This window comes from Mangifera indica, chromosome 15 (genome assembly GCF_011075055.1).
Source record: "Mangifera indica cultivar Alphonso chromosome 15, CATAS_Mindica_2.1, whole genome shotgun sequence".
NCBI classification, from domain to species: Eukaryota; Viridiplantae; Streptophyta; class Magnoliopsida; order Sapindales; family Anacardiaceae; genus Mangifera; species Mangifera indica.
The window spans coordinates 13,465,241-13,480,319 of NC_058151.1; the positions used below are offsets into that span (position 1 = coordinate 13,465,241).

The 15,079-nt window shown below is 35.5% G+C and overlaps 3 protein-coding genes across 3 annotated transcripts; 1 reads left to right on the plus strand and 2 right to left on the minus strand.

The window, feature by feature from the left end:
• Window positions 1–97: 97 nt before the first annotated feature.
• LOC123198125 (pectinesterase 31) lies at window positions 98–3,048 on the minus strand. Its single transcript, XM_044612745.1, has 6 exons — window positions 2,477–3,048; window positions 2,294–2,398; window positions 1,951–2,028; window positions 1,186–1,373; window positions 706–879; window positions 98–485 (listed from the first exon to the last, which is right to left on the minus strand). Exons 1-6 carry the CDS (start codon window positions 2,717–2,719, stop codon window positions 323–325), a joined length of 951 nt encoding a protein of 316 aa, XP_044468680.1. The 5' UTR covers window positions 2,720–3,048; the 3' UTR covers window positions 98–322.
• Window positions 3,049–6,668: 3,620 nt separating this feature from the next.
• LOC123197859 (uncharacterized protein At5g39570) lies at window positions 6,669–8,779 on the plus strand. Its single transcript, XM_044612324.1, has 2 exons — window positions 6,669–7,830; window positions 8,479–8,779. Exons 1-2 carry the CDS (start codon window positions 6,766–6,768, stop codon window positions 8,554–8,556), a joined length of 1,143 nt encoding a protein of 380 aa, XP_044468259.1. The 5' UTR covers window positions 6,669–6,765; the 3' UTR covers window positions 8,557–8,779.
• A 1,729-nt stretch (window positions 8,780–10,508) lies between these two features.
• LOC123197639 (transmembrane emp24 domain-containing protein p24delta9-like) lies at window positions 10,509–13,336 on the minus strand. Its single transcript, XM_044611970.1, has 4 exons — window positions 12,963–13,336; window positions 11,923–12,132; window positions 11,218–11,294; window positions 10,509–10,801 (listed from the first exon to the last, which is right to left on the minus strand). The coding sequence occupies exons 1-4, from the start codon at window positions 13,170–13,172 to the stop codon at window positions 10,657–10,659; spliced, it is 642 nt and encodes a 213-aa protein (XP_044467905.1). The 5' UTR covers window positions 13,173–13,336; the 3' UTR covers window positions 10,509–10,656.
• Between the last annotated feature and the right edge of the window lie 1,743 nt (window positions 13,337–15,079).

A 15,079-nucleotide genomic window follows, 5' to 3' on the forward strand; every position in this document is an offset into this window, starting at 1 on the left:
GTTGTTTTATCATTCTATCAAGAAGGGAATTTCATGTGTTCCAAATGCCAAATAAATTTGCTATGCTAAAATCATGGACTCACATACCTACCATACATAGAATAACATTGAACTCCATTAAAATTATATAGAAAATATTCAAATATAATAATAATTAAAGCAGCCTCAAACATCAAGAAGCAACAAACACTCATAAAATTCCTCATAAATTTGACAAAACCAGAGTTGAAATAGCCAGGCAGAGACTAATTCATTGCACACAACACAACTGATTATTTCTTGGGAATTTTCTTCTTCTTCTCCTTGCCTTCAATTATAACCTCTATGCAGAATATGGTATTCTCACAGCCATTTTTTGGGAAAGCCAAGGCCTTTCCGGCTCTGGATCGATGAAGTTATGCATCAGAAATTGATCTGCTTCTTCATCTACCAGTTCTCTAGCCCACGTCACACGATTTGTGAGGCAGCTACCTGGCCCAAAGCATCTGCAATTTTGATTGAACTTTCAAAGCTCATTAACTATGATTACCAAGAAAAGGAAAGAAAATCATTTAACAGTGTCCTATCGATTGTATGCTTAGAGGTTAAAGGCACTCGTAATTCATATGTGAAAAAAAAAGTCAATCAGAAACTAAATTAACTTTCCAAAAATCCCTGAATCTGGAGAGGAAATGAAAAGAAGGATTGTTTGTAAACTTGAGATACCTATACTCATAAAAGCAAGCACTTCTCTCATTCTCAGGTTTGCCCCAATTATGCCAGCCTTCTTGTTTGACACATGCATCGATGTAAGTATGTGCAAAGACCACCCTTCCAAAAGGTCCCCATGGACGTCCAAGATATGCATATCCTGAACCTCCATTGCCAGTAATCACACATCTGCATCAATACAATAAATGTTCAGGCAGGAAATAGGGAATTAGGGCACACATGAACAAAAGAATTTATGACATCTTGGTCAGGCATGATCCTGCTGTGTAAGAAAAATCTAATTGCTTGATTTAAATATCAGACATGATCACGAATTCCATCAGTATAGAAAAAAGTTCGATCAAAAATTGTCAAAGAACATTTCAGAGCCCTAAAATATCTAAGTTTTAGACTGAATAAAGTCCCTGGTGGGGTATTTTATAAAAAAAAAAAAAGAAAGGAAAAAAAAGAGAGAGAGAAATGTCAGCCAAGCACCTCAAGAACACATAACCAGTTGTCTCCTGGGAAGATTTCCTGCTATGTGCAGTTATAAAACCAGCTGCCTTGCAATGGATATGACAATGCTCAAAGAGAACAGTACTGTTCCCAAAAATGAAATCCACACTCCCTTCAATATAGCAATCTTTCAGATACTGTTTTCCATGATGTAAGTATAGAGTATCCTGCACGAAATTGTAAGCTACCTTTTAGCTAAAAGTAAAAATTTGTGTACATGATATCCCTTGGACTGATTCCAGAAATGAATGAGACATTAATGGCAATCGCCACCATTTTTCTGATTCAAAATACTATATTTCTTTGACTGGACCAGCAAAAAATACCTAGAATCACTCAGCTATCTCATCCAGTAAAATTTTTTCATCAAAACATGAAATCTTCTAAAGATAAATATTCCCTAGATCCATTAAATATATATGACGGCTTAAATTTCTTATGCCCAGAGACATCATTGATACAAACCACAACTAAAAATCTCTGCCAGTATCACTTAAAAAACAAATAATTTTTACAATAAACACAATAAGTTTGTCATAGAATATGAACAAAAAAACAAGTTAAAACTATTTCCTTGCACAAAGTCTCACAATATAAATCATCCAACAAGAAGTCAATTGTTTCATGTAACCTATCATCTAGATGATAATTTAAAAGAAATATTGCTAAGTATCTAGTATTTGCTGGGAACATTTCAGAAAGCCATATCCTTGAGGCTAAATAAACTCAACCTTTATAACACACCTGCCACCCAAGGAATCTGCAATTGTAGAAAGCACATCGATCTGCTGTCACTCTGAGTGCCACAGCCTGGTGAGAGCCCTACAAAAAATTTGCCAAGCATTTGTAATCAACCCAATATGCCACTCGTGACCAGCGCCAAAAATTTCATGACACAATCTCAATAACCCACAATGCACATACAAACTATAACAAAACATATATAAAAACAACATCATCCATACTCATTAAACATAAAAAAATCAGCATATCAAATCCCAAAATGTCCCATTTCCATCAGAAATCAATGAACAAGCATTTTTTTCAACAATGCATATTATCAAACAGTTAAAAGAACAACAACTACCTCAGGTGAAGAGTTCTCAAAAGTGACATTCTCAGCAATAAAATCCTCTCCCTCAACTATCACACTTCCACACCCGAACGTCCCAGTACCAATCACCCTCGAAGCCTGCAAAATCACAACAAATAATATACAAAAAACCCAGATAAGTGTTCATAGCAACAAAATTTCATACAACCATTAAACCTGGTGGTGTTCTATCCTGTCAACGCTGTTGTTCCAGGTGAGAATTGTAGATTCCGGGGAAAGACCCGCGAGTGTAATGAAGTTCTTAGTTTTGGGGACGTAGACAGGCTGATTATAAATCCCCGGTGACACACGAATGATGGTGCGACATTTGTTGCCGAGTGGCACCATATCGATTGCCTCCTGCACCGTCTTGTAGTCCCCGGATCCGTCTTGCGCCACCGTCATCACAGAAGCCGCCATTATCGATTGCGGTGAAGAAACACAGTGAAAGATAAAAGGGTTTTGACGTTTTTTATTTTTTTCTTTTTGGGAGTTTATATCAAGTGATGCAATGTAGGATTTTTGTTGCTGCTTTTGAGCTGTAAAAATGGAGAATCTCGAAGTGGGTTTTTGTTGTTTGTTTATTATGATGCTTTTCTTGTTTTAAGAGATCGGAGAAGAGGTCACTCTAGTGTTGTCCTCTCTTTCGGCTACCATGTGGCTCAAACTCATTCGATCGAGCAAAACTGCGGGCAGACCAAGGATTTGCCGTAAAGGCCATATTTTTTGCTCCCACATGTTGCTTACGAAAGATTAACAAAGTAACAAAAACAACCTCGTATCAAATTGAATCCAAGCTAAAACTTTGTTTTGACAACTCGGCTCAAGTTCACTTCGAATCTCATAACAGTATATGATTTCTATTAGAAATATTATTCATCATTGGCCCCATAATACTATAAAGGCCAAATGACTATTTCCCACCCAAGGTTTGATGTTTTCTTAAGTTTCCACCCTTCTAACTATGAAAACACTAAATACCCACCCATGGTCGATTAGATTTAACAAAACTCTAACGGTGGTAAGGGTAAAATAGTCATTTTTGTTATAATATTAAAAATAAACTAAAATATAATTTAATTTTACCCCCCTAAACTTTAAAAACTAAAATTTTTCCCCAGCCTAAGTTTTAAAAAATGACAGTTTCACCCTAGGGTTTGGTTTTGAAATCTCCGGCGACCGTTCCGGCTCCATTGCCGACGACCTCTCCCTCCCGAAGCAGCCTCTCCTTCCGACGAATGGTTTCCTCCCATTTGGAGGTTCGATCGACGTCGGAGACGCCTTGAGAGACGAAGAACTTCGTCTTTCCCGACAAAGATCCAAATCCCAAAAAATATTAACGAATTAGACAAGGATATTAAATCTAACAATAAAACCATGTGTAAACATTTTCAATACACAAAATAGATATATAAATGATATGTTATTATATGATTGACTGATTTTGAATTAAAGATAAATAACACTCAATCATATAATAACACATTTTTTATGAACTAATTTTGTGTATTAATAATGTGTACACATAAGCAGCCTCTCCTTCCGACGAATGGTTTCCTCCCATTTGGAGGTTCGATCGACGTCGGAGACGCCTTGGGAGACGAAGAACTTCGTCTTTCCCGACAAAGATCCAAATCCCAAAAAATATTAACGAATTAGACAAGGATATTAAATCTAACAATAAAACCATGTGTAAACATTTTCAATACACAAAATAGATATATAAATGATATGTTATTATATGATTGACTGATTTTGAATTAAAGATAAATAACACTCAATCATATAATAACACATTTTTTATGAACTAATTTTTTTGCTCCCACATGTTGCTTACGAAAGATTAACAAAGTAACAAAAACAACCTCATATCAAATTGAATCCAAGCTAAAACTTTGTTTTGACAACTCGGCTCAAGTTCACTTCGAATCTCATAACAGTATATGATTTCTATTAGAAATATTATTCATCATTGGCCCCATAATACTATAAAGGCCAAATGACTATTTCCCACCCAAGGTTTGATGTTTTCTTAAGTTTCCACCCTTCTAACTATGGAAACACTAAACACCCACCCATGGTCGATTAGATTTAACAAAACTCTAACGGTGGTAAGGGTAAAATAGTCATTTTTGTTATAATATTAAAAATAAACTAAAATATAATTTAATTTTACCCCCCTAAACTTTAAAAACTAAAATTTTTCCCCAGCCTAAGTTTTAAAAAATGACAGTTTCACCCTAGGGTTTGGTTTTGAAATCTCCGGCGACCGTTCCGGCTCCATTGCCGACGACCTCTCCCTCCCGAAGCAGCCTCTCCTTCCGACGAATGGTTTCCTCCCATTTGGAGGTTCGATCGACGTCGGAGACGCCTTGAGAGACGAAGAACTTCGTCTTTCCCGACAAAGATCCAAATCCCAAAAAATATTAACGAATTAGACAAGGATATTAAATCTAACAATAAAACCATGTGTAAACATTTTCAATACACAAAATAGATATATAAATGATATGTTATTATATGATTGACTGATTTTGAATTAAAGATAAATAACACTCAATCATATAATAACACATTTTTTATGAACTAATTTTGTGTATTAATAATGTGTACACATAAGCAGCCTCTCCTTCCGACGAATGGTTTCCTCCCATTTGGAGGTTCGATCGACGTCGGAGACGCCTTGGGAGACGAAGAACTTCGTCTTTCCCGACAAAGATCCAAATCCCAAAAAATATTAACGAATTAGACAAGGATATTAAATCTAACAATAAAACCATGTGTAAACATTTTCAATACACAAAATAGATATATAAATGATATGTTATTATATGATTGACTGATTTTGAATTAAAGATAAATAACACTCAATCATATAATAACACATTTTTTATGAACTAATTTTTTTGCTCCCACATGTTGCTTACGAAAGATTAACAAAGTAACAAAAACAACCTCATATCAAATTGAATCCAAGCTAAAACTTTGTTTTGACAACTCGGCTCAAGTTCACTTCGAATCTCATAACAGTATATGATTTCTATTAGAAATATTATTCATCATTGGCCCCATAATACTATAAAGGCCAAATGACTATTTCCCACCCAAGGTTTGATGTTTTCTTAAGTTTCCACCCTTCTAACTATGGAAACACTAAACACCCACCCATGGTCGATTAGATTTAACAAAACTCTAACGGTGGTAAGGGTAAAATAGTCATTTTTGTTATAATATTAAAAATAAACTAAAATATAATTTAATTTTACCCCCCTAAACTTTAAAAACTAAAATTTTTCCCCAGCCTAAGTTTTAAAAAATGACAGTTTCACCCTAGGGTTTGGTTTTGAAATCTCCGGCGACCGTTCCGGCTCCATTGCCGACGACCTCTCCCTCCCGAAGCAGCCTCTCCTTCCGACGAATGGTTTCCTCCCATTTGGAGGTTCGATCGACGTCGGAGACGCCTTGAGAGACGAAGAACTTCGTCTTTCCCGACAAAGATCCAAATCCCAAAAAATATTAACGAATTAGACAAGGATATTAAATCTAACAATAAAACCATGTGTAAACATTTTCAATACACAAAATAGATATATAAATGATATGTTATTATATGACTGACTGATTTTTAATTAAAGATAAATAACACTCAATCATATAATAACACATTTTTTATGAACTAATTTTGTGTATTAATAATGTGTACACATAATGTTGTTCTAACTCTAATGCTTAGAGGTATACATAATTCAGTGCAAACTAAAAAATCAGATCGAATCACTTAAAAATTATAGTTTGGTTTGTAAAATGGTTTGATTTTGGTTGATAAATTTTTTAAAAATAGTTTTCAATTTGAGTTATGATTTGAGTGATTTTCAAGCATTTGTTTTTAATAAACAATTAAGGGTACAATGTATTTTTTGTATCTATTTTATATTTTATATATATTATACATATATTTCATATTTATTTTACATATTTATATTAAATATTTAACTATTATAATTTTAATAAATTAAAACATAATTACTTAATTATATTTTTTATTTAATTTAGTTTAATTTATAATTTAAAATAATTTAATTTAATTTATTTTAAATAATATCAAATTAGCCCATACGTAACAATATTCGAATGATCGGAGTAATATTTTAATGGAGCTTAGAATGCCACACCCGATCCGAAAAGTTTGATTAAGAAGCCGAGATTCAAGCTACTGCACTACCAATTTAATGTCGGCAACACGTGTAGTTCATCTACCCATTTCAACATTAAATCCGACCTCATCCAACGGCCATAAAAATCCAAATCTTAGGCCCACCATCAAAATCTCCCCGAAAAACAGCACTTTCCACAAAAACGTCGTCGTTTCAGTCCCAATTGTCTAACAGTATAAAGCCTAGCCTCACCGCACCTCTCCTCTATCGCCATTTATATCCACTGAACTCTACCTGAACGAATCTGAAACGATGCCGTACTATCACGAGGAAGACGATGTCCACGACTTTGACGAATACGATCCCACTCCGTACGGTGGAGGTTACGACATCCATCTGACGTACGGGCGCCCGTTGCCGCCGTCCGATGAGACTTGCCACCAATTAGCGTCCGATGGAGACTTCGACTACGCTCGTCCCGAGTTCTCTTCTTACGCCGAGCCTTCGGCCTACGCTGACGAGGCTCTCAACACTGAGTACAGCTCCTATGGCCGTGTCAAGCCTCGACCAGGATCTGGACCTCGACCCGCTTTTGGGGATGAGGGAGGTTATGGGGGGCGGCCTCAGCAGCCTAGACCCGAATTTGGATCTGGGTATGGCCGGAGACCGGAGTATGAACAACCCGCATCCGAGTATGGATCTGGGTATGGCGGGACTGATTATCCACCACCTGGAACACAATATGGAGGAAGGCCTGATTCGGAATACGGATCCGGATATGGTCGTAAACCGGAGTACGAGTCAGAGTATGGCCGGAAACCAGAATACGAATCTGGATATGGCCGTAAACCCGAGTACGAGTCAGAGTATGGCCGAAAACCGGAATACGAATCTGGCTATGGTAGGAAACCTGAGTATGAGTCAGAGTACGGAAGAAAGCCGGAATACGAATCTGGTTATGGCCGGAAGCCCGAGTACGAGTCAGAGTATGGCCGAAAACCGGAATACGAATCTGGGTATGGTAGGAAACCTGAGTATGAGTCAGAGTACGGAAGAAAGGCGGAAACTGAATCCGGACACGGCCGGAAACCCGGATCTGAATATGGGTATGACCGAAAACCTGATTACGAGTCCGGGTATGGTGGGCAATCGGAGTATGGATCTGGGTATGAGAGAAAACAAGAATATGGGTCCGGCCATGGCGGAAGCAATGAGCCCGAATATGGTGGAGGGTCAACTTATGGCTCAGGATTTGAGAGGAAGCCGAGCTATGAGAGATCAGAGGAAGATGAAGGGTACAGGAAGCCCAGTTATGGGTACGAGGGGCGTCGTCAAGATGATGATGATGAATATGGCGGTGGCTACCGCAAGAAGAAAGTAAATTCTGGATTCTTTATTATGCGCTTCACTTTATTCATTCATTCGGTTTTACCTAACTTCACATATGTTTATGATAATCTTTTAGGTTATAAGTTTAATTGGAGTCAATTTTTCATATAAGTTGATAGAGATGATAGCAGTTGTTGTTCATTTTAGAATTAGAATGAGAATGAAGTGAAATGGGGGGCCTTTTGCATATGGGAAACAATATATATATTAGAAGTGTGCTTTGAGGAATAAAGTAAGCATTCAAGTGATAGATGTCTATATTTGTGATGAAAAATATAGGTGGGTTGACATTTAGAATTGCTGTAAAACCCTTTTTAGGTGACAAAATGCTAAGATATTTGAAGGTATCGTAACTTAGATATTGATACATTTGAGTTGATTTTGTGTCTTGTGTGTGGCAAGGGTTTGTGATTACTGTTTTTGGTTTTGTCTTATTTTTTATCTATCTGGATTGTTTGTCTCCCTTTACGATTAGATGCCTGAATGGCACATAAACACGGTTGGTGTCAACAGTTATCATTATTATTGTGTTATGCATTGTGAAGGTTGGGAGAAGAGCATATTGTTTTGGTATCCATCTGAATTTGTTGAATATTGAAATTTATGCCTAAATTCTGATCAGTCTGAAATTTGCAGGATGATGACAGTGATGATGATGAGAAGAAGCATCGCCACCACCACCACCACCACCATGGGCGCCATGATGATGAGTGATCAAAATGTTGGTTGCCTTGTGAATGGGATTCATGCCATCGTTTGCTACTAAATAAAAGGGTCGAGGCATGTCTGCCCTGTGTGGTTCTTCTAGACCCTGCAGACGAATTTCCATATAAACTATGTGCTTGTGTGTGTGCTGTGCGCAGCCTGTGTTCATATGTACTGCCAGTGTTTGTGCTTCTTAATAAAATCCGAAAACTTTTGTGTTGGTTTGTCTTAATATGCTCTGTTTATAGAATTACGTGTGTTGTGAACTGGATTGTCTTTGTCTGGAAAGTTGAAGGTTTTGCATGCAGAAGATTTTGATCATGGCCTTATTGCAATCTGCAGGATTCCAAAAATCTTAATCATGGTATTTATGGGTAGATTCTGAATACAAACAGCTGAGATGAGTGGATATCTGGAACAATTAGTATAGGGTTTCCCTTACTGAGGAGTCTGATAGTGAGCCATTGAAGTTACACCATTACAAATAGATGTGGATTCTGGATTCAAACTGAGTTGAATTTGAATAAGAGTTAAGAATTTGTTCAAAGCTTAGCTCGAATTTACAATGGTTAGTTTGAGATTGAGTTTGACTCACTCGATTGGTGATAAGTTTACCGGAGAAGCTGTTCGAAATGAAGAAGAGTTTGTTGAAGATAAAGGAGAAGAATTGTTGGAGGAGGAAATTTGACAGAGAAGATTTAAAGTCATTGAAAAAGATGAATTTATCAATAACTTTTCAATGAATCGAGTCAAGCTGACTTGACTCGACCTCAAGTTGAGGTTATCTTTACTTGAATTTAATTTGTTTAAACCCCAAATTGATTCAAGTTTAAATAATTTGAATTGAATCTATTTGTAATTACGAAAGAGAGATCTCTCTCTTTGTTATTCCATTAACTTAGGACATTTTTGTTAAACTCAACCCTTGCTAAGCTTAGTGAATTACTAATCTTATTACTCTTAGTCCAGATGGAGATTGGAGGATCAATTCCTACAAACCAGAAACCATAGCAGCCTAAAGATATATGGTTTCTGTACCACTTGCATTGAAAATTAACATGTAGAAAGGATCAAGTGTTGAAGTAAATAGATTGTTGCTGTTCGAAGTTAACAATAACTACACTGAATTGCAATGGAAATTAGTGAAAAGGGTGAAGAGACACTCCCGTGAGGTTAAGAGACAATCAAATTTTAATATGATCCGAATGGAAAAACCAAGAGAATAGGTTCACAACTTAAATGCTAGTGAGATGTTAGATGTCTTTCTCCATTGTTTTTTCACTGTTTTAAATTTATATTATTTGGATGCTAAAATAACATTTATAATTGTTTAAATAAAGTGCAAAAGTGGTGTTGTAATCGGGATGTGATAAGAAAATGATTGTAATTACTACAACTATTGCAATTATTATTTAATGCAAACAAGATAGCGAAAGTAGAGATAAAAAATAACTTATATTTTTCTATTACAACTTCGGCATGACATCATGCATTATCGACTCTTATCTTACTCTCTAGTCTGACATAACGCCTAACGCTGGTTTACTAGTGATTGATTATCTCAATAAATATCGTATCCATAAGTTTGGTTGAACAGAAGTTTTCACTGTATATCAATATTGAAATCTTAAATGGTAAGTAATATTTCTTGATATCAAACCAATCAATGCAATTGTTTGCTGATTCGGTAACATAACAAAGTCAGATAACATAGCTGATATAAATATGAATTAAAGTGGACAATACTTTAGCCAGGCCTAGAGATGATGATAATTCTTAAATAATAAAACTGTGTACACCCAATTTTGAATATCAAATTGTGTACTGTGTGGGTGACTATGTAAATGGCCTTACCAACTTCTATGTTTTCTGCATTAACTTTTATGTTACCAATTTTTTTCAGGAAACAATTGGCACAAGTAAATAGAATCAATCAGTTGAATATGCAGTAAGAGAGGCAATTTTCTGTATCAACTTCTCAGCAATATAAACTAAAGCTGAATTGAAGAACTTGTCTATTGTAACATTGAGAGAAGAATGAAATGAATAAGACTGTTCAACAACAAAGCAAGAAAAACCATCAACATTGCAAAAACTTCCATGGAAAATCTACAGGAGCTTCTTCCTCTCAAAGAATGTCTTCAAATGCCATAACTGCAATCCAGCAACCGATAGGCAAACAACCAGCGAAAGAATACCAAGACTAGCCATTCTGGAATTTGTTTCTCTATTGAGCTGTTGCATTTCGTCCTCCCTTAAACACCATGACGAAAAATTAATCAAATACAATCAAGAAAGGGAGCTTAAAATAATTCCATTTAGCGCACACATGCTAACAAATTATAATTGAGAAAAGTTAAGTCATATAGATCGATAACAGTCATCATCACCAAAGTACTTAACATTATGAAGTCATTAGTAATTACAATGGAAGACATGATTATGGCTATAAAGTCACTCCATAATATTTTCTGCATAAAGTGTGAAAGGAGAACGACGCAAAGCCAAAATGATCGTCAAGAAGGAGTTTTCTTTTTCATAGAAATACGTTTTTAGGTCAAAAGGTTTTCTAAATAATCACTTTCACCTTCACATGAGAAACTGGAATGTTAATTTGGACCATAATAAACATCTTCTGATCATTATGATTTCTATGTAAAGAAGTTATACCTCTCACGAAGATAGAACATCTCGTCATGAATGGATGAGACAGCGTCAGACAACTTCTTCAACTCCAGTTCCATCAACTAGCACAACAGTTGAAATGTTACATTAGTAAAGATGATACACTTCGGCTTTCCTGAGATGATTCCCTTCATAAAATCATAGCATTAGCAACATAAAAACTAAACTGCCCACTATATACAGCAGCTCGCAATATTACAGTTGAAATCCTTCACTCCCACTCTGACTAAATATCATTGGTGAATATTATTTTACAAGAGGTTTCTCTGCCTTCCACACCGAATTCTTCAAAGATAGGTGTTGAAATATGAGAAAATAAAATAATCGTTCCATAAAGAAAATCAATGACTAATATGGAGACAACCAGAGAAGTATCCCAACCGTATATGCATGTATAAACAAGCTCAGCTAATCCACACATAAGCAATGATAAAATTGTACAGGCTCAACACAAAAAACGAATTTGTTTCATCAACATGGCTTTGAACTTGTCAAATAACTTTGATTTTTGAACAAAATTATGCAGCTTGTTTTATTCGACAGAATATATAATGTCCATAGTGTTATCAGCAACTATTTTGACGTGCTTTAAATTTTTGGCATACATGATCACCTTGTGGAGAAACCAGACATCAAGACAAAGCAGATAAATATAAGAAAGGCATAAAATGCTTATAAAAATCAACTTACTTCAACCTGGCCTTTCTTAGCAACCTTAGACCAATCCTTAGAAGCAACACCAGTTCTCCAATCAAATTCAACAGTCACTGTTACAGGAGGGTTGTGGACAGGTACAAAAAAGCAAGCATTATAGTCACCAGCTTCACTTGCAGTAAATGCATAATTACCTGATTCCACTTCATCCGCCTGGTGATGAAAGCTCCCATAAGGCGATGTAACCTATATCAGCATCCATTCCCAATTTCATCAAATAATTCAACCAGAAAAGAAAGGTTTCAAACTTCTGTACGTGGACACCCTTCCAAGGATGTAAAGGTCGCAGATCATTCATACCAAAAAAATTAAATTTTAAAACACACACTATGCGTTTGAGATCTATGTTTATGACCAAATATTTCCTGCTTCATAGATTAAACCTAGCAACTACAAAGATACAAAGGTAATTGCACTGACCTCCCCGGGCCTAATTACTAGTAAACTCCCTCGTTTAGAAAGAACAAACTCAAAAACCTTTCGGCAGTTTGAAAAATGTTGTAAGGCTCCTCTAACATTTATTAATTACCTCCTATGAAGTTTCATAAACCTGTAGGACAAGTCGCAGCCTATTCTCCAAACCATGAGCTCCACTGTAATAAACCAAGCTTCAAAGGAGATAGCAAAATCTAGCCAACCAACCTAAATATCCCAGATTAAAAATCTAAAAAACCAAAAAAGACCAATTTACGGAAACACAAAAGGGTTTCAAGATTCAAAATTTCCGCACTCATTTCATCAAGCGACTCCATCTCAAACTTCAAATGTTTTCACACATCGATTTCTAAAAATTTCTACGACCCACTGAGCGAAAACACAACTTTTCACATGACAAAGTATCGAAAACACCAAAATTCAAATCCTCTTGCACACTCATTTTCAAACAAATTCCACGCCCCAAAAAGAAACAAAAACACAACTTTGAACACATCAAAGCAAAAAATAAAAAAACAAATAAGCATAAGAATTGGAGATTTAACATGCATTTTACACCCAAAAGAACGACAATTGCACACCTTAACAGTGAGCTTGTGGTTATCAGGCAAAGGGTTGCCTTCATTAGGATTCACCACGCTGTATTTTCCCACAGTCATGGCATTGCTCTTTATATCCTCTGAAATGCACTTTGTTTTCCCCGAAGTCAGATCAAACCTCATGCATTCTCCAATTCTTGACAAGAGCCCAATACAAAAAATTACTTTTATGCCAAATTTTAATACATACATTTGTGAGTTTGGATAAAACTGATAATTTGCCGAGTGGGGTTGTGTTTTTTCTTTCCCTTTTTTTTGGGGGGTGGATCAAACAGTTCGGAGATGTTTGAAAGTTGTAAACTTTTGAAATTGTTTCGAGCGGAGATCTGTGTTTCTGGTTTATGCTTTGTTCATTGTTGTCTGAAAATTTAGAGGCGAAATGGGCCGGGTTGATAGGAATGGACCCGGTTCGAATGTGTGAAAATGTAAATGTCCAGCCCGATTTTAGTACAAGATATAGAGATTGAAATAGCTGTAGGTAGAGGTACATTTGAGCTGGACTTGGCTTGGTGCTCGGATTGAAAGAGTTAAGCTCAAGGTGAAGAAGGATAAGCTCGTTGAGCATGAGATTGACAGTGGCACTATAGCTCACCTCATTGACAACTTCCTTTCTTTTTCTCTAACAATTTTTTTTTCCCCAATAACTCTTTGTCTTCTTCACCACTAGTTGTATTTTTCTTTAGCATTATTGTTTACTAGCTTGAGTGAGCTGATCTCAAGTGAGAGCTCACTGTTTTGAATTCTAATTGAACTTAAATTGGCCCTTGTTCACACTCAATTCGAGGTCCCTAGTTATAGGCTGCTTTGTCATTGAAAAAAAATCTAATCATCATATATTATCTTACTTAGAGTAGGACTTGAATTGAGCTGACTCAGTTTGGTTTGATTCAACTCAAATTCGTTATCGTCAAGTTTGAGATAGGAGGGTGACTATTTTTTAAATTGAACCGAACTCAAGTTAGAAGGAGTTCGATTCAATTTGGCTTATAAACTAGATGAATTGTTTAATTCAATTCAATTTGACTCACGTCTCGATTTGAGTCATAGTAAATAATTGTCATAATAACGTCATTTCACCTATCGGTTATAACGATATTATTTTATTAATAAGTCACGAACTTAAACCACAAATCCAATACATAAATTTTAGCCAAGAATTTAGGTTATAAACTTAAGTTTCAAACTTTAAACTTAAAAATCAAACTAAACTTGAGCTATCCATAATTTTAGTTTGATAAACTCGAATTAAACTTGAACTATCCTATTTTTCATTCAAGACAAGTAATGTTTTGATTCAACTCAATTCGTATTCATCTCTAATATTCTTGCCCATTAAATTTTGGAGCACCTCATATCTATCATTTACCTACCTTAAACAGTGAGGTTCAAAACGCTTCCTCCACACAATCATGAATTTTTTTTTTAATTTTAACATATACATTATTATAATCTTGAAAAATTGTCCATGCACCCAAATTTTATCTTAAAAAGACACAACCATAAGGCATGATCCGCAATTTTACAAGTTATGGTAGACCCACATGTTATACGAGTTATGTTAGGAGTCTTAAGGTTTAACCCGGAAAATATATATAAAATATTGCAAGTTAGCTTGTTAAATAAAGGCCAAAGAGGCTTTGAACTGTCCCTCGAGTTTTTCTATACTATAGATCAACACAACTCATAAAGCCTACCCTTTGGTAGGTTATGATATGTATGACCTATGAGTATGATAGGATGTGTTAAAAAAATGATCTAATACAATCGTGTTTAATTTAATCAATTGGTAAATAGTAATATTAAAGAAAACGATGATGAGTTGTGAGAGAATACGAAGAATTGTTGGAAATGAAAAAGGGGTGAAGTGAGCTCAGTGCAACAAAATCGACAAACCCTCACACTAAATACAATTTAAAACTTTAACCCAATTTTTTACTTACATTAAATATAGATTCATGCTTGAGCTCGCTCCGCTTAAACCCACACATGCTTATAATTAAAACTATGGTCAATAATTTTTAACAATTAATGGTAAACTTGTAACAATTATTAATTACTAGGACAAATTTGTAATAAAATTATAACGTTATAAATTACTT

Bases quoted from the DNA above. Each gene is read 5' to 3' on its own strand.
- LOC123198125 (XM_044612745.1), bottom strand. From the start codon at position 2,719: ATGGCGGCTTCTGTGATGACGGTGGCGCAAGACGGATCCGGGGACTAC. The intron at 2,029-2,293 runs GTAGTTGTTGTT...AATTTTTTGTAG, and splicing joins TTGAGAACTCTTCACCTGAG to GGCTCTCACCAGGCTGTGGC. The intron at 486-705 runs GTATCTCAAGTT...TCAAAATTGCAG, and splicing joins GCTTGCTTTTATGAGTATAG to ATGCTTTGGGCCAGGTAGCT.
- LOC123197859 (XM_044612324.1), top strand. From the start codon at position 6,766: ATGCCGTACTATCACGAGGAAGACGATGTCCACGACTTTGACGAATAC. The intron at 7,831-8,478 runs GTAAATTCTGGA...TGAAATTTGCAG, and splicing joins GTGGCTACCGCAAGAAGAAA to GATGATGACAGTGATGATGA.
- LOC123197639 (XM_044611970.1), bottom strand. From the start codon at position 13,172: ATGTATGTATTAAAATTTGGCATAAAAGTAATTTTTTGTATTGGGCTC. The intron at 12,133-12,962 runs GTGTGCAATTGT...ATGCTGATATAG, and splicing joins ACCACAAGCTCACTGTTAAG to GTTACATCGCCTTATGGGAG. The intron at 11,295-11,922 runs GTAAGTTGATTT...CTGTTGTGCTAG, and splicing joins CTAAGAAAGGCCAGGTTGAA to TTGATGGAACTGGAGTTGAA.